The sequence below is a fragment of the Chelonoidis abingdonii genome, chromosome 17 (assembly GCF_003597395.2).
Source record: "Chelonoidis abingdonii isolate Lonesome George chromosome 17, CheloAbing_2.0, whole genome shotgun sequence".
Classification (NCBI taxonomy): Eukaryota; Metazoa; Chordata; order Testudines; family Testudinidae; genus Chelonoidis; species Chelonoidis abingdonii.
The window spans coordinates 10,635,501-10,654,110 of NC_133785.1; the positions used below are offsets into that span (position 1 = coordinate 10,635,501).

An 18,610-nucleotide genomic window follows, 5' to 3' on the forward strand; every position below is an offset into this window, starting at 1 on the left:
ACTCTTTCTGGCCTCCTCACCTTTCAGTGAGATATTATATTACAGTCATAACATTACAGTGTCGCAGGAAGTGGGAGACGTGAGGTGGGGTGATGTCCCGATTTTATAGGGACAGTCCCGATATTCGGGGCTTTGTCTTACGCAAGCGCCTATTATCTCCCACACCCTGTCCTAATTTTTCACACTTGCTGTCTGGTTGCCCTGGGAGGACAAGGCTGAAGGAGGGCATGGTGGAGCCAGCATCCACAAGTGTCCGGGGAGCTTCTCCCATGTGATAGGGGGAGATCAGAGGGAAGGAATCCTCACTCTATACAGGGCAGGTGGGGATCCCGTGGGGGTGCCAGCAGGGGAGGCGGGGCTAGATGGAGAGGCGTGGCTAAAAGGAGAGGCGGGGCTAGCGGGGCTCTCCTGGGGGCGGTGCTCAGGCCGTGCATTCGCAGCAATGCCGAGCTCCGGGGCGGGTGTGTCGCTGGCTGCGCTGTGCTTGCTGCTCCTGGCGGGGCCGGGCCTGCGCGGGGAGCGCCTGGTCGGGGGGCTGCAGGAGGTGCCGATCTCGGATCCCGGGGTGCAGGCGGCCGTGCGGTTCGCGGTGGAGGCTTATAACCAGGCCAGCAACAGCCTGCACTACTGCCGGGCAGAGCAGGTGCTGCGGGCCCGCAGCCAGGTCAGTAAGGCCGGGCCGGGGCTGGAGCCAGCTGGGGGGCAGCGCCGCAGCGGGGGATGCAGGTGTCCGGGTTGAAGCCGGGATACGGATGGATTCGGGGAGGGGGTTGGGTCCCCTTGGGGAGCCCTGGAGCTGACAGGGATCTGTGGGGTGGGGGGCGGAGCTGGGAATAGGCAGGGGGTAGGGGCTGGACCCTGGAGGAGTAGGGAAAGCCCCCAGCCCGGTGGGGATTAGGGGCTGGGCCCGATGGGGGGCAGAGGTGTGGGGGGCTGGGAGGCCCCTGTGGCCAGCTGGGGGTTGGTTATGGGGTGGCAGGTTGCAGGGGACAGAGGTGTCCTCTGAGAGCAGCTTTTGCTTCCTCCCACACAGCTGGTCCTGGGCGGGGGCAGCCTAGGATTCGTGCTAACTTCTTCCGTGACAGCCGAGTGTCCTGCCAGTCTGGATAACCACTGGAGGAGCCCTGGAGCCTGCAAGTGCCCATGTCCTCCTCCCTCTGAGCCCCAGTGTCTCAGCTTCCTGTAACAAAGCCCAGCTGTTGCCCATTGCTTGTGCAGAAAACCTGGCAAAGAGGAGTGTAAGCAGGCAGGATGCCTGGGGGGCAGACCACAGTGGCACCCACTTCCCTGTGGCACTGTTTTGTACATGTGTGACCCTGTATCTGAGCCGCAATCTCAGCTCCCCTTGAATTACATCTCTAGCCCCCGGGGCTGTGGAGAAACCTTTACCGCTTGGAGTAGGCAGCATGGGACTGTTTGGATCACCATGCAGAGGGGTGTGAGGAAGAGCATTGAGTGGTATCCAGGCATCAGAGTGTCAGCTCTCAGCTAAAATAAAATAATAGTTTCCAGGCCTCCTGACTGCAGAAATACTCGCCTCCCGTGTTTAGGGTGTAACATGGGACAAGAAGGAGGGAAGCTAGTATTGGCTGGTAGAGTTATTATTGCTGTACCCAAACCTCAAGAATGCTGCTCTGCAGCCAGGGCATTGTCCCTTCCCAGCATTACCCAAGCACCATGTCTGTCCAGGCCCACAGCCTGTCCTGCTTCTCTCCTACTCGCCCGGCCAGGCAGGCTCACTCGCACTGCCACTAGTTCTCTTCCACCACTGCTGCAAGCACCCAGTGCAACAGGAGTTTTGTGGGGGCTCCCCATCTGGTGGGTGCTGAGTGGGCCCCTGTCTGGGACTGTGTGTGGGGTGTACTCTTCTGCTGATGCTGTGGAAGACCGTGTCTGGGATCAGGTGTGAGGGGGGGCTCCCCTATCATGCTGGGTGCTGCGTGGGACCCTGGCTGGGATCTGGCGGTCAGGGTCCCATGCATTTGCTTCCTTCTGCCTCTACCCACTCTGGATTAGCTTATAGTGTGTCAATTCCTGGTTGTGTACATGAAAATCTAATTGTGCTGGAGGAAGAAAGTATGTATGATGATGGATCTGGTCTAGCACTGTCTGATTTCACTGTGTTCCTTCTAGGGGAGATCAGGGCTAAGTCAGACAGTTATTATTGGTGTTACACTAGTGCCTAGAAACCTCAGCTGAGATTGAGATGAGGCCCCCTGTCATGTCAGGTGCTGTGTGGGTTCCTGACCAAGATTGGTGGGAGGGCTTGTAGAGGTGGGAAGTTCTCCATCTCCGTTCTCTATCTCAGTCGTCATGGTTGTATTCTTCCATCCTGTGTCCTCTTTTTCTTCTTCGGTCTAGTATGAACAGTGCCAGTCCTCAGTCTTTGTGAACTTGTGTATGCTGAACCTGTGCCCTCTTGCTCTTGCAAGGTGGTTTTCACCAAGATTGGTTGTAGCCATCTTGTACTAGACGGATGTGACCTCACAATAGAATATTGTTCCCCATGGAATGTTGTTTACAGCTCTCCAGTGCATAAGGCTCTGAAGAACCAGCCTTTTATAATGGTTACTTTGGGCTTCTGAGATGCCTTTTGTCCAAGGCTTGCTCTGTGCTAAAACTTGCAGTATGGGGACAAAATCAGTGAAGAGCTGCAAGAACAACTGAGAGTCTAGATTCCTGGAACACAATGACGCTGAAAAGGACTTGCAGGGCATGTAGGAACGTGAGCTCCCAGTGCGATGCTGTAGCTAACAGGGCTAATGTGATCCTTGGACATTAAAGCAGAGGAGTAAGCAAGCAGATGTAGGGCAATGCTATTACCTCTGTCTACGGTGTCAGTGAGACCACTACCAGGTACTGTCTGTTTCTTGGATCTTCCCTTTCAAAGGGTCTTGATGATTGGAGAGAACTCAGAAGAGCCACAAAAGTGATTTGAGGGCTGGAAAACCCAGTATTTAGTTTCTCTAGGAGAAGGTGAATAGGTGATTTGATCAGGGTCTGTAAGTACCTTCGTGGGGAGGAGATTGCTGATAGCGGACAGCACAAAGGCAGAATGAGCCCCAACAGCTGGGAGCTGAAGCTGGACAAATTGAGACTAGAAATAAGGTGCACATTTTTAATAAGGAGGGGGATTAACCATTGGACCAGCTGACGTAAGGAGTTTTTAAACCAACACAGGATGTCCCTTGGAGTTTTTAAACCAACACAGGATGTCTTCCTACGAGACACGCTACAGCTCAACCAGAGGGTGTAGAAATGGCTGGGGGAGATGCTCAGACCTGCAATATACAGAAGGTCAGAGATGATCAGGATGATCCCTTCTGGCCTTAAAGTCTAGGGTTCCCTGCTCCATCAGTTTGAGAAATTCCCTACTGAGTGAACGGTCAGTTTTGGTGCTAAGCTTCCCCATTTTAGTGCATGCAGTAGAATCTGGGGCCATATTAAAAAGGTGGCATAGATACAGGTGCATGCTGCGTATCGGCAGGTGGATGTAAACCATCCACTTGTGATTGGGCTCATCTACCTGCTCCACTGAAAGGGAAGAGCTGTACTAGAGACATAGGTTGGAACAACAGGTTGCTGCTTGCATCATGGCTCTTGTATCCTCCTGTTTTTATTTTCTTGGTACACCCTCTCTTTCCACCTATTCTGTATCTCAACACCCACTTGTCTATGGAAAGTCTAACCTATGCCACGATGATTGAGCTGATCTGGGACTGTCTTGATTTCACCAGGTTCTTTCTAGGGGAGATCTGGGCTAGGTAGGCAATTATTATGGGTATTACAGTAACGCCTAGAAGCCTTGGCCAAGGCAGCCCCCTCCTTGCTGAGTTTGGGGGCCCTGGTTGTACCACATGATGCACAGACACGGAGTGAGAGACAGCCCCTGCCCTGAAGAAATTCTAACTGAAGTAGACAAAGGGTGGGAGAGGAAGTAGAGGTACAAAGAGGAGAAGGAACTTGCCCAAGGTCAGTGGCAGAGTGGGGACTAGAACCAGTGTCTTGACTCCCAGCCCAGCGATCTGTCCCCTGGGCCACATTTCTTGGACTCCTCTTTATAAAGCTCCAGCTCTTTATTGTCACTGGTGCCAGATGGACCTGGCCATAACAATCTGTATCTTCCATCCATCCACAGAGGATGAGGAAGGATTAGTGGATTGGCACCTAGTGCTGAGGACAGGGCAGTCCTACAGAACGATCTGTATCGCTTGGGGAACCAGGCCTGTTCCAACACAATGCAGCCGAATGCAAAGTTATACATTTAGGGACAAGAAGTGCGGGCTGTGCCTACAGACTGGGGACTGTATCCTGGAAAGCAGTGACCCTGAGCAGGATTTAGGGTTCACAGTGGACAAGCAGCGCAGCATGAGCTCCCAGTGTGATCCTTACTTGAGTAAACAGGGGAGTAGGACAGGGAGAGGATTTTACTTCTGCATACAGCATTGGAGGGAGCGATACTGGAACACTGCGTCCAGTTCTGAGGGCCACATTTTCCAAGGGACATTGAAAAATCGGAGAGGATGTAGAGAAGAGCCAGAGAAATGATGAGAGGAAGTGATCCGAGGGCTGGGAAAAAATGCCTGATGATGAGGTGAGAGACTTAATGAGCTCAATGTGATTTGCTTCTTAAACAGATCAAAAGATGTCATAGTTAAGGCTACAATTTAGGCACGGGTATTTTTTAGTAAAAGTCGTGGACAGGTCACTGGCCCTGACTTTTTGGTTATTGCCAGTGACCTGTCCTTGACTTTTACTAAAAATACCCCTAACTAAATCTTGGGCGCTGGGGGGTTCCAGCGGTCACTGCTGCACTTGGGGATGGGGGCGGCCCAGGGCCGTGCTGCTGCTGCTCCTTGTTCTGGCTTTCTATTTTTCAGCTGACTGAGGACCAAATAGTGCTCTAAATCTAGTGATGGATGAGTGTACTGGAATGGGACTCAGGAGACCTAGGTCTTAATCCTGGCTCTGTTACTGATCTTAGGCAAGTCCCTTCCCCTCTCTGTGTTGTAGTTTCCTCTCCCACCCTTTGTCTATTGTCTAAGCTCTAAGGGTCTGGGACAGTCTTCCATTGTTTTCAGTGAGCTCTGGATCAGCCACAGCACCTGGCATGGGGGCTGTGTAGATTTTTATGGGAGGGCAGGGGGGAGGAATCTGTGCAGTGCCTGGCACAAATGGGGTCCTGATCTCAGTCCGGGGGTGGTTTCTGCACAGCGCCTGGCACAAAGGTGGTCTTAGTCAGGGACGGGGGGGTGGCAGGGAAGAAAGGCTTTTTGTACAGTTGTTGGCATGATGAAGGGCCCCTCAATCTCAGTTGTGGCCTCCAAGCACTACCATCTGCAAACAACAATTGCAGTTTGGGGAATCAAGAGTTTTAGCTCCACAGTTTCCTGCTATTGATCGGAAGTGGGGAAATGTCCAGAATTTTCCTCACTCTGGGATCTCTGCTCTTGTTCCAGGTGGTGGCCGGCATGAAATACTACCTGACTGTACAGCTGGTGACAACACAGTGCCGGAAAAGTGGGGCAGGCCTTGGAAACAGGGACATCAGCACATGCCCCTTGCCGCCAGCATCAGAGCAACGGGTGAGCAGAGAAAACTGCATAGCATCTAGTTGAGGTGTCAAGTTTGTGTGGCTCAGTTCTGTCTTGTGAGGTCAGGGGTCACTGCGTGGCATGGAACTTATTTGTATAACCACAGCACCTACAAGCTCCAGTCATGGAGCAGTACCCCGTTGTGCTCGGTGCTGTACAGACAGAACAAAAGAAATGAGCCCCAGAGAGTTTGCAATCTAGGTATAAGACAAGATCTGGCAGACAGACCAGGGAGCCGAAGGAAACAATGAGATGCAATTGGACAGTGGGCTCAGCACATCAGCAGCCTGGCTGTTGAATTTTTTGTGTAGGCATCATGGTAGAGGAGAACTTTAAGGAGGTACTTGAAGGAGGATAATGCAATAGCTTTGCAGATGTGTATAGGGAGTTTCTCCCAAGCAGAAGAAACAGCTTCTTGAGACATCTGGAAAGCAACACTTTTAGTTGGACTGAGTTACTTTGGACAACCTAGAGTACAGGGTGCTGTACAACACCTCAGGCAAGTCCCTCCCCTGTCACTGTGCCTCAGTTTCCCCTGCCCACCCTTTATCTATTTCAGTGGTTCTCAAACTTTTGTATTGGTGACCCCTTTCACACGGCATGGCTCTGAGTGTGATGGCCCCCCCCTTATAAATTAAAAACACTTTTTTAATATATATTTAACACCATTATAAATGCTGGAGGCAAGGTGGTGTTTGGGGTGGAGGCTGACAGCTCATGACCCCCATGTAATAACCTTGCAACCCCCTGAGGGGTCCTGACCCCCATTTTGAGAACTCTCTGGTCTATTTGGATTGCAAGTCCTGTAGAGTAGGGATTGTCAGAACCTGGCACAGTGGGGCCATGATCACAGGTAAGGTCTATGGGTGTTAGTGTAACATAAATGAGCTTAGGGAGTATCTCAGTCTTAAAGTGGGTTTATAATAAGTTTTGTGTTAAGTGTCTCAAAGCTTCATTGTAATTTAAAATAATGAAAATGTTTCTAATTTAAAACAAGCTTCTGAGGGGCGAGCAATCCAAACACTGAAACTGAATGTAAACAGAGTGTGAAATTGACTTGCCCTAGAACTTAAACAGAAGTGAAACTGATGACAGTAGTTCCTTTTCGCCATCCCCGAGAGGAATGGTAATAGTAAAAGTGGGGGCTCAGTTAGGATAATAACGAGACATCAGATTTTCCTTAGGCTCTCTGGAAAACTGTGGCTTTATGGCTTAAAATGTCCGTAATGGGCTGGTCAGTTTTCCACTGACATTGTTTATTCAATGAAAAATTTAGTTTTGTCAAAATCCCAACTTTCCAACTGAACTTTTTTTGTCTCTGTGTGCAAAAAGTGCCCTTTTGCCACAGAAAATATCAACATTTCAGCCATAAACTGAAATATTTCCGTTCAGAATGGCACTGTAGCACCTCTCAGGTGGTGTCGTTTGAGGACTTGATGCTCATATTATTCTCTGTAAACCAGGCTCCCTGTCCAACCTACATCTCCAGTGGTGCACCACGGCCACAGATTTGCTAAGAGGTGAATCTTGAGAGATGGAGTCAGGCCAGAGAGTGCAACCTATCGAGGGGAATGGGAGTGAGGCACTTGAATTACAACTCTTGCAAAGCACCGCAGCTTTACAGACTATATTGAAGTCAAAATAGCTCAGTTTTTGGCTGAAGTATTTTTGGGGTAGGATAGTTTTGCACAATAGTTGAAATCTTCTGTGGAAGGGAAACCTATTTACACCCCACCCTATCAGTAGTGACTCAGGTAAGGAATCTTAAATAAAGAAGCTCCAAACCTTTTAACCTGATGATGCCCTTTGAAAAAGTAAAATAGGAAATGAGACACTTTTAACAGACTGGGTGTATGGGGCATAAGTTACCTTGCTGTCAGTGTTGGGATTATCTGAAGCTTTGCATGGGTGCTGGTTTGGGATCACATTTGTAAATTGAGTTCCCATCAATAGACTATACAGCAGTTGCATACCAGCGCTGTGTGAGTGGGTGCTGTCACTGTCACTAAAACTGTGGGCCTGATTCTTGTGCTGCAATGTACCTGGGCATAAGCCAGTTCATCCTGGTATTACAGCAACCATAGTGTGTTTCGTGACTATCTAATTGTGGGATGTTTTCACCCCCTGCAGAAACTGATCTGTGAGTTCCAGGTCTGGTCTCGTCCCTGGCTTAACCAGACACAGTTATTATCTCAGAACTGCTCTGTGTCTGACTCCTGAAACCCATCTCGTCTGATGACAGTGAACCGATCTGCCATTGATCGATGTTGCCTAGGAGTCATGCTGGCTCTCTTCTTCTGTTGCTGCCTCTTCTCTCTAATCCCCATATTCCTCACCAGGAGAAGGAAGATTGGGATCTTAGAACTCCTCCTCTCCCTCTATCTCCTCCAATCAGAGCAGGTTTGGAAATGACTGGGCCCCTCTTCTCCTGTAGTGTATGATTGTTCAGCCCTGCTTAATGACCAAACTGAAGCCCCTGGGTGCTTTCTGTCATAGCTCAGATCTGGCATCCCCTATGATGTAGGGAATAAAACTGATTCACCATGTTCAATGGCTAGTGTCTTTCTTCCCTCAGTTCCTCCGTCCCTCTTTTCTCTGTTGTTGAATACTTCATAGATTTCAAGGCAATTGTCTCACAGCTCAGCGAAGATGAGCACGCAGGCCAAGGAATTTCATCTAGCCCATATCTGGCAGTTGAGCTAGAGCATAACTTTTATTTCAGACAGATATCCAGTCTTGATTTAAGTAATAGCAAATTCACCTAATTCCTCTGTACTCAGTTACTGACATATATAGGAAAAGGGCAATATCCCTTTAAATATCTCAAGTCCTCTGGGAATGCCCATAGTCTTCTATGAGTTAGAAGCGGTCAGAGTAGGGTCTGTACAGAGCTAGGCTTTACATCTATTCTCAGGTTGTCAGAGAACGGAACTATGCCAGGAGTTCTGATCCCAGCTACCTCACGCTATGGGGAAGATGAAATAAGGTCTAAAACCCCAGTGGGCTGGACAGACGTGGCAATAGGCAGCGTCATGTGTCTGGTGGACAGACAGCACGAGCTGGATCCGTCTCGAGTTGTGATAAAGAAATGCCTGGTTCCCAAGGTAAGGGCTGTGCTGGCCTGACCTGAACAGTGACTTGGTTTGGACTGAGCCAAACTGCTTGGAGCTGAACTGACATTTACATATGGGCCCCAGGGCTGGCTCAGTGGGGTGGGGACTGGAACATAGGGGGTCTTTCCCTCCTAGAGGCACCCTCTCTAATGCAGCCTGAAGGTGGGGGAGATGCTGGCTCGGGGGAGGGGATGGGGTTCAGGCTGGAGTGGGAGGAGCAGAGGCAGGACCCTGAGTATTGGCCAAGGGCTAACAGTGTGCTCTGGCTCCAAGAGCCATTCTGGGCTAGGTGCAGGAATGGCTGGGAGGATGCTCTGAACTGTTCTGCAGGAGGCTGGATTACACTGGAAGCTGTTTGGGGCAGGCACAAGCTTTGTTCTGAGTCTGCACAGGGCCTAGCGGACAGGGTCCTGGTCCCTGCCTGGGGCTGGTGAGTGCCGTCACCCCCCAAATGCTAATAATGGTCCCTTCTGCCCTAACAATCCATAGCAGGGCCAGAGACTTGGCTTAATATCAGAACTAAAATGAGCCCAAGCACCATATACTGGCTGCTTTGGGTTACTTTAAAATCTGCAGGGTCTCCCTCAGTTGCAAAGAAAAATCATATCCTGCTCCACTGCTGTGCCTCAGATGTGACTAGTGCATAGGAATAGGGTGGTATCCATTTAAATAGCAGGTGAGCCCACTATCAGTGCTCACTGTTCTGTGAGTGACAAGCTGCTGCAACATCTCCACCCTGCCCCTGAGCTGCAGTGGGTATGTAGCTAGATCTGGCACGTTGTGCACATTCATAAAATAATGAGCCCTGACTGTAATAAAGGTGGTCATGATAGATTTAATTGAGTTACCCAGAGTCATCTGGGATGGCAACTGTGCTCCACCCCTCCCTTGCTTCTTGCTTTCCCCCCAGCTCTGTTGTGATGCCCTTCAGTAAAGCAGCAGGTTGCAGCCTGCAGCACTGGGAGTTGAGTGGTCCTGTGGGTTTTTTTGTTTTAAGACTTTCCAGCAAATCAGAAACTCTCTTATTTATCCTGATCTGTTGGGGACTTGTACTGTGTCAAGGACAACAGCACTCTGGGTCCATTTTTTTTATGTATAAACAAAACTATGCCCAAAATAGACCTGACTCATATTTCTTCTGCAAATGAAAACATCCCTACAAAGCCTTGATTGTTTGTGAACTGCTCAGGTAAAAGCAGCAACAATCTGTATAATTTGTAGCATTGGGCAATGGGGGGAGATTCTGGCTTTTTCCCTGACCCCCAGGGGCCTGGCTGGTACAAGGCAAACAGCTCCCAACATGGCTTGGGGAAGATTTCCCTGTTGCAATGATCCTGCTGTGTTAGTGCCTTTCCAGAGCTTGCTACCCTTGGGCCGATAGCCCTGACAGGTGGACTTTGGCTCTGTGGGAGTCGTGTTATTTACAACATGCTCTGAGGTATCTAACAGTGCACTTTCCCACCTGCGGACCTCACAGCAATGGTACATACCATTAATCATAGAACTGGAAGGGACCTCGAGAGGTCATCTAGTTCAGTCCCCTGCACTCAAGGCAGGACTAAGTATTATTCTAGACCATCCCTGACAGGTGTCTGTCTAACCTGCTCTTAAAAATCCCCAGATGATGGAGATTCCACAACCTCCCTAGGCAATTAATTCCAGTGCTTAACCACTCTGATAGTAAGATTTTCCTAATGTCCAAACTAAACTGACCTTGCTGCAATTTAAGCCCATTGCTTCTTGTTCTATCCTCAGAGGTTAAGAAGAACAATTTTTCTCCCTCCTCCTTGTAACAATATTTTATGTACCTGAAAACTGTTATCATGGCCCCTCTCAGTCTTCTCCAGACTAAACAAACCCAATTCTTTCAATCTTCCCTCATAGGTCATGTTTTCTAGACCTTTAATGATTTTTGTTGCTCTTCTCTGGACTTTCACCAATGCGGGGGCAAACGGGAAGGGAAGCTAGGAGTCCTGCCTTCCAATTCCTTTTTCTTATCACTAGACCCCATCCTCTCTTAGATTCAGGAACCTAACCCAGGAGTCCTGACTCCCAGCTTCTCCACTCTAACCACCAGACCCTACTCCCTTGCTAAGCCCAGGGATAGAACCCAGATGTCCTGGCCTCCAATTCCTGCTTGTATCCACTAGACTTCCCTCCCCGCTCCCCACACACTCTGAAATAAAACCTAAGAGTTCTGACTTGCAGCTTCCCTGCTCTAACCATTGGACAACACTTTTCTCCTACATCCAAGCAGAGAACCCAGGAGTCCTGGCTCTTGATCATGTGGCTTGTGCCTAGAGCATTCTGCCTCCTTAGGGCCCGTGGCTCAGTGTGTGTGGGATTTCGGTTGGACAGTGGTGATGCCCCATCCCTCTAGCCTAGTTCATGGCAGAAGGGGCCATGTCTGGGATGGCAATGAAAGCAGGCTCAGGTGCCGTGGTGGGGTTTCAGGGTTTATTAGCGGAGGGCGTGCAGCACATCAGGTTACAAGGACCACTCATACAATGCTGAAAACATGGCAACCCTTCATTCCACCAGGTCCCCAGACCGCTGGGGCACTCAGCGTGGTGCTTTGTCCCTCTCTAGTGGTGGCTGGGCCCCATACACAGGTTGAGGACCTGGCAGAGCCCTGGCTTTTAGCTTAGGCAGGAGAGGCTCATGCATTTAGATCCAGAAGGCACTAGTTTGGTCCCTGTTGCTGAAAATCTGCCAGGGGGCGACTTGTGTCCCCTCCCTGCTAGCGAGAGCATTTGATCCCCAAGGCTCCCAAGTGTGTGGGCCTGGGGATGGGGTGGCCGGACAGGTTCCAGAATCACTACTTTGCCTGACATCAGGCACCCTTTGCCCTGTCTGCATTGGGCAGGGCCTCTCTGGGCCTGGCACTGCCCACTGTGGGTGTGGCATCCTCTGAGGCTGGCACTGTGCCCCTCCCCTAGCACCCCCCGGCTTTCCAAGGGAACCCCAGATGCTCCTTTCGCAGGCATGTCTGGCCCCGCCCAGCAGTAGCCAGTTTGATGCCCCTGTGCCTGAGATGTACCCACACTGGGAAGGGGGGCTACTAAGGAGCCCCTGTGGCTCTGCCTAGTGAAAAATCAACCCCTTTGAAAAATCACTTGGTTCCCTTCCCCCCACTCCCTGCTCCCAAGCAGGAAACAGTCTGAGTCCCTTAGCGCCATGCTCATAGGGTGGGGCCCACCAGGTTGGATTGCTGTGTTAGGGCAGGTTACTGAGGGTGGGATTAATAATGGGAGTCCTTGTGACTTGGAGACTATTTACAGTGCAGCCGGCACACCCTGGCCCCGTGGTTGCTGACATGCAGGGAAACGGTGCCCAGGCATTACAGCTGCGGCTAGGTGAGCAGCAGCAAGGGCTGGGGAGTAGCACCAATGATTACGGGTTTGGATGGAGGCCTAGCGGGAGAAACGTAGTCGGAGCTGAGATTTCTGTTCCCAGGTTACCAGTGAAGGGGCCAGGCTGGGAGCTTGGATCCCAGCCAGCCTGGACCATGGGAGAGAAACTTAGAGAGACAGGTGTGTACGAGAGTAAGGAGTTGGATGCATGTGCAGGTAGATAGAGAGATGTATCGATAGATAGAGGTGTATGGGGATGGATGGATAGATCTACATGGGGATAGGCAAATGGAACAGGTGTCTATGGGGATGGATAGGTGCATAGGGGGATAGATAGAGGGGCATGTATGGATAAATAGGTTGTATATGGGGATAGCCAGATGGGTGTCTGTGGGGATGGATGAATGGATAGGTGTATGTGGGGATAGATAGAGGGGTGTCTGTGGGGATGGATAGCTAAGCGTATATGAGGGCAGACAGAGAGGTATATATTGATCTGGATCCAGATGGGTGGCCCAGGCCCATCTCCAGTCGTTATAAAAAAGCACCCTATCCCCAACACAGCCAGATCAGTGGCTGATGCTGCTCTAGGAAGTTCACGTCTCTGGGAGTGGCCCAGCCACCCAGAGTCATTGTCTGTTCTTCTGGTTCCTCAACACGTTCTCATCAGCGACGGGGCGGCCTCGGAGGGGGGAGCCGGGCGGCTCAACGTCACACTGTACAGGTTAGCCATGAAGGTCTCCCAGCCTCTGCGGAGGGCTCGGTCCACCTGCTGGAGGGTAGAGAATGGGGTGAAAGGCCAAGGAAGGGTGTGCTCTGATGGGACTCCTCCATGATTTGCCTTCCACTCCACCCCGCCCCAAGGCAGGCGCAATGGCCATGATAGCAGGTATCAGGTAGGGCTGGCCTGGGGGCTACCCCCCAGAAGCTGGGGACAAAGTCACAGCTGGGATTCCTGCAGGCTGAGATTCCCCCTGGCTGAACTGCAAATTGCTTCTGTGAAGACAGGCTAGGGGAAGTGGTGCCCACCAAGCCAGGGGACTGGCTGGCTTAGGGTGTTGGGAATGGGGACGCTGGCTCCCATCTGACCCCAGGGCAGGGGGACTGGCTGGCGCAGGGGGTGGGATATAGGACCTTCCCCTCTAGGGTGACCAGATGTCCTGATTTTACAGGGATAGTCCTGATTTTTGGGTCTTTTTCTTATATAGGCTCCTATTATCCCTCACCCCATCCCGATTTTTCACACTTGCTGTCAGGTCACCCTATTTCCCTTTAGGGAAAGGCTCCAATCCAGCCTGTCACAGGGTGCTAGGCCCTTTAAGAGGGAATGAGCACAGTCCCCTGTGACTAAAATTAGATGCTTCCCAGCAGAGATTGTTTAGCAGCTCACCTAATTCCACCTGGGGCCACTTCAGTCAATCAATCCCAGCTGAGGAAGGGCTAGGAGCTTCTCATAAAATGCTCTCTGCAGGCCTAACTTGGGTTAGCTGGGAGCTGTAGCTGCTAGAATCCCTAGATGAGGGACACTGGGTAAACTACTGGGTGATTGCTGGCAGGGGGCACAGAGATGTGCTGCTGCAAAATGAAAGGCTCAGGGGATTGGCCCAGAAGGCTGCTGCCGAGGCTAAGGGACAGGATCCTGGGGAAGTCCAGGGTAGGATTACAGATAGGAGCCTAGTGGGGTGGGCACTAAGTATCTGGGACTGGTGAGTAACCCCACAACTGGGAAGGCTGTTTAAACTTCATTTATGGGGGAACCCTGGGGAATCTGTGGGGCCTGTAAGATGGGGGAAGGATCTGGCTGGATGGTGAAGGAGGAGAGTCCTGGGAAAACCTATAAACAGACAGCTGGACCTATATTTAAGACTATGGTGGGGTGGGTCTAGTGCTTGTATGTAACTAAAGGAGCCCTCAGCAAAGGTGGCTTGTGACTGCAAGTGTCTGTGGTATGATTGGCAGGACCTGGTTGTGAGGAGGCCTTGACCTTTTATGTGCCTGAAGGGGAAGCAGGTTTGGGACTGTGGCCCTCTTTCTCCTCTAGGGGGTGCTCAGCCCATCAGAAGTTGGGTTATAGCAGGGCTCAGCAACCTTTCAGACATGCTGTGCTGAGCCTTCATTTATTCACTCTAAGGTTTTGTGTGCCAGTCATACATTTTAATGTTTTTAGAAGGTCTTTTTCTAAAAGTCTAAAATATAAACTATTGTATGTAAAGTAAATGACATCTTAAAAATGTTTAAGAAGCTTCATGTAAAATTAAATTAAAATGCAGTGCACACACCCCCCCAGACTGATGTCCAGGACCCGGGCAGTGTGAGTGCCACTGAAAATCAGCTCGTGTGCCATAGGTTGCCTGCCCCTGGGTTACAGCCTGTTTCCACCTCTGAGCTTCCTGCCCTGTTATAATCCCAAATGTCCCATGAGCAGAGGCTGATCCCTAGGCTATTGCCCATCTTGAGGCTGATGGGGGCCTGGCTCCCTGTGGGTTTGTGATAACCAGGTTTTTAAACCTCCAAGAGGCCTAATGCCATGGGTACTGGCCCTGTAAGCACCTCAGGGCAGTGACTGCTACTTGGTTTTAGGTTAGTATGGCATTTGGGCCCAATGGGACCCTGGTCTGTAGCTGCTACCCCAACACAGCTAATGAGGGGTGTGTGAGATTGGGGGGGAGGGGATTCCTAGGCACTAATGCAATCAAAACACTCCCTAATAAGAATCAGAAGGCTTATGCACCATGTGAGATCTTAGGGGGGCTCTATCTTGTAAATCCCTGTTCAAAGAGGCCATAGCTGTACTGCTAATTCTAGCCAAGGCCCCCATGAGGCATGGCAGTTTTTCCAGACAATTTGAGTCAGCTGATGGATTTTTGAGGACTTACAAAAATGGTATGTTAAGAAGAAAGCAAGTCTCAACTTGAACTCTAGCAGGCTGCACTCTGATAAGGGGTGGTCCTGTATAGATGCTTGGGAGCCAGTCAACAAAACATTCTTGGCCAAAAAAATGCTGAATAGTTGAAACTAACTCTGTTTGTGAAAAGGGGCAGTTTGATTAATTTCCTGGCTTGATGATGAAAGAGTGGGAGAGGAGGGGCCTGGAATGTCCTTTCTTAACATTTGTTAAACAAATGTCTGATATCTTGGTTTGAAGCCATTTTTTGTTTGAAATTTAACTTCATTTAGACTTTAATACTGAAATGTTTTGTTTCAATGGCTCTGACTCCAAACTGTTTTCATTTGGGTTCACCAACTTCTGGTGTGTGGTTTGGTGGTGGGGAAGAACTTTTGAAATATCAAATTCCCATAGGATGGGACCACCACTTCCCACCCGGTCCTGCTTAGAAGGCTATTTTTCTTTCCTTCTCTTCCCCCCCCCCCCCGCCCCCATCCCCTAAAGTAGAACAAATCTTCCCACTTCCAGAGGCTTAACAGCACCACCACTGTCTGGCTTGTGGGGGCAGGGAGTGGGATATGGGGCCTTCCACTCTAGCAGGTGCTGGCTTCCATTCAGGGAGGGAAACAGGTTGGCAAGGGGGAGGAATAGACCTTCCCCTCTAGGGGGTGCTGGCTCTGATTGGCCCCAGAGTGGAGGGAGACCATCTCACACCACTATTACCTGAGGTCCTCTCAACCCTTAGTGTAGTTATCTTCACAACAATGCTTGGAAGGCTACTGTCATCTGCGCCTGACTCAGTTTCCCCAACTGTAAAACTAAACCTTGTCTAAGTTGAGTGGTGAACCAGGGAATTTACTGCAGTCTGAGTTGCAGGCTAACACCCAGAGCACTGGGTCACTTCCCCCTCCACAGATGCAGGGTTAACAGAGGTCTAAATAAATGGTTAGAGCCTGACGCATCAAAAGGCTTATAACAATGTATAATGCTGTCTCCTGGCAGGGTTTATAACCTCATGCCTCTTACACACTTGCATCATCAGCTGCCATGTATTCACTCTTTAGAAACCAAACCCTAGCATAAACCATTAGCAGCCTTCCATGGGGTGGGGGCTTACAAATTCCTCTGCCACCAACCATGAGACAGCAGTAAAAAAAAAATTAGCATGCCTTGAGGTGAGGGGTAGAAAATAGCACTGCTGGATATGAGAGGGGAGAGTCTGGCAGGGACAGGGAGAGGGGGTGGACATGGTAACTTCCCTGGTGTGTGGGTGGGAAATGCCACTGAGAGAAGAGTGGAGCTGGGAGTTCATAAAGGCAGAGAGTGTCATGACACCACTGGATCAGAGAGGTTGGGACAGGATATTGGAGAGGGGTACAGGGGATAACTGGGTTGGGGGGGGGAGTAAGGGGCATAAAAGGCCACCAGTGGAGGAGATTGGAAGGAGGGGCATCTGAGGGAATGGAAACCCCCAAGGGCTGCTGGGAAAAATCTAGGCTGGGATGGGGTTGGTGGGAAGGCCAGGAAAACATTGTGGGGCTCCCATCAGTGCATCCCCAAATCCATCTCATGTCACCCCCTGGGTTTCCAAGCTGTTACCTTCTTGCACTGCTTCATCCTGTGAGAGCCCTTGCTCTGAGCCTTGCCGATCAGCAGCTCCCCATCATCGAGGCTTAATGAGTGAGGCATCTCCCCTGGGGTGGGGGTCCTCTCAGCTGGGGACTCTTCCATCCCACTCTTCCACCCCCTCAGGCTCACAGCTCTCCTCTTTGCCCTCTGCTTCACCTTGTCCGAGTTCTCTGTCTTCTCCTCCAGCTGGCTGTAGGTGGAATCCAGGAGGCTGGGGGATTTGGGGGTGCGGAGGGAGTACGCTCTCTGGAAGCTCCTGCCATGGGCCATCTCTGGAGTGGGGGTGGCTTGATCTGGAGCTGACAAACTGAGTCTGAGCCTGTCCCTGTTGACCTGCAGAGGCCAGATGCTCCTGTCCTGGCCAGATCCCCAAGGGCAAGTGGCTCTAGCTTCCCTTTTTTGCTCTGGCTGATTCACCCACTGGGGTGGGTGTGGCACCTGTGGGTGTCACCACATCCAATCAGGCCTCTTATGGGAATTCCCTTTCCCCTTCCAGTCCCACAGGCCAAAGGTCTGGTCTGGTCTGGCTGCCTTATCACAAAGTTCTCTTCTCTCCCTCCCACCGCCCCACAAATCTCAGCCTATGAGGTCAAAGGTAGATGCTGCTACTCATCAAAGTCCCCCCACATTGCCCTGTGGGGTCAAATGTTGCTGCTGTAGCAGCACAGTCAATGAAGGTCTACGGGGCAGAGAGCAGGAACAGTGTTAGCAGCTTAGAGCCCCCCAGCCTGGATCCTGATGCCTTATCGCTGCAGCTGGCTGCTCTGGCAAGATCTGGGCAGTGCCTGGCACATGGGGTCCTTGTGTCTGACTGGGGCTCCTGGGTGCCACCCTGGTGACCTTGGGCAAGTCATGTCCCCTCTCGGTGTCTTGGCTTCCCCGTCTGTCACATAGGGGTAATTATACTGGCAGCCTCAGGAAAGTGCTTTGAAAGTGCTGGGTAAGAGCTAGGTGCTATAAGTGTAAGTAGAGTCAGGATGAGCGCTACCCTGACATCTGGTGGTGAATTGTAGAGAGTGTGGAAAGAATTTTAAGAATGCATTGGCATCCGCTCCCCCACTTAGCATGAACCCCACAGCAGCTTGGGATGGTGATTTTTAACAGCTCTGGAATCCCCAATTTCTTTGTTATTGGGGCAAGAGGAAAGAAAAAAGTTTGTCACCCTGATTGTGTGAATGGGGAGCTGTGGGACTGCTTTGTGACAGAAATGACTCAACCTCAGTTGGATGTACTTGCTAAACATGGGACATGGGTTCCAAAATGCTATAAATTGAGAGAAATTGAAAACTGGTGTGTGTACCTAATGGTATGGGCCCCTTTTGAGGGCTTGGAACACCAATTGCACATCCTCCTCTCTCCGCTGTTAAAGGGTAGAGCTGATTTTGATTCCATTAGGAATCCGTCTAGAGACTGCTGACCTGAATTCATGTTGGACCAATGGTGCACCAGCACCAGGGCTCCCCTACTAAGAGCTGAAATCACTGAAAGAGCTGAACTGAGATCACTGAGTGCTGGGTTAACAAGTGGGGGAGTCTGAAGACCTATTGTTAAGCTGCTGGCAGAGTGGAGCAGTTGCAGCATGTTGGAGCAGCCCATTGAACAGTGAGCAGAGTGAAGCGGTTTGAGCAGCACAGCAGGTGGGGTGGAGCTGCTCCTGGTGAAGGCTGCAGCAGAACTTCATGGAGAGGCAGAGCAGTTGGCCCTGGCCCAAGTAAGGTGCCCCTTAATACCTTGTGTGGACTTCCCCCCCGCCCCGCCCTGCCCATTTCCATCCAGGCTTGGGGAGCGTAAAACTCTACAGATAAACTCTTGAATTCTGGGGTGGCACTGACCAGAGACTTTTGGGTTGTTGGACTTTGGGGTGATTGGACTTAAGACCCTAAGGGGAAAAGGCATTGCCAAACGTACTTGGAGGTGGGTTTTTGTTCATGGTTTGTGTTATAACCCTGTTTGTGGTATTTCTCCAATGGGATGCCACATTGATTCCTTCCTTTATTAAAAAGATTTTGTAACACTCAGACTCCGTGCTTGCGA

General features: G+C 50.8%; 2 protein-coding genes across 2 annotated transcripts; one reads left to right on the forward strand and one right to left on the reverse strand.

Annotated features, from left to right (window-relative positions):
• Positions 1–373: 373 nt before the first annotated feature.
• Positions 374–8,140, forward strand: LOC116838845 (cystatin-POGU1). The gene is made up of 3 exons (XM_032804380.2): positions 374–664; positions 5,460–5,585; positions 7,725–8,140. Exons 1-3 carry the CDS (start codon positions 443–445, stop codon positions 7,812–7,814), a joined length of 438 nt encoding a protein of 145 aa, XP_032660271.1. The 5' UTR covers positions 374–442; the 3' UTR covers positions 7,815–8,140.
• A 1,555-nt stretch (positions 8,141–9,695) lies between these two features.
• On the reverse strand, positions 9,696–17,017 carry C17H11orf86 (chromosome 17 C11orf86 homolog). The gene is made up of 2 exons (XM_032804382.2): positions 16,547–17,017; positions 9,696–12,832 (listed from the first exon to the last, which is right to left on the reverse strand). Exons 1-2 carry the CDS (start codon positions 16,844–16,846, stop codon positions 12,713–12,715), a joined length of 420 nt encoding a protein of 139 aa, XP_032660273.1. The 5' UTR covers positions 16,847–17,017; the 3' UTR covers positions 9,696–12,712.
• Positions 17,018–18,610: the final 1,593 nt, after the last annotated feature.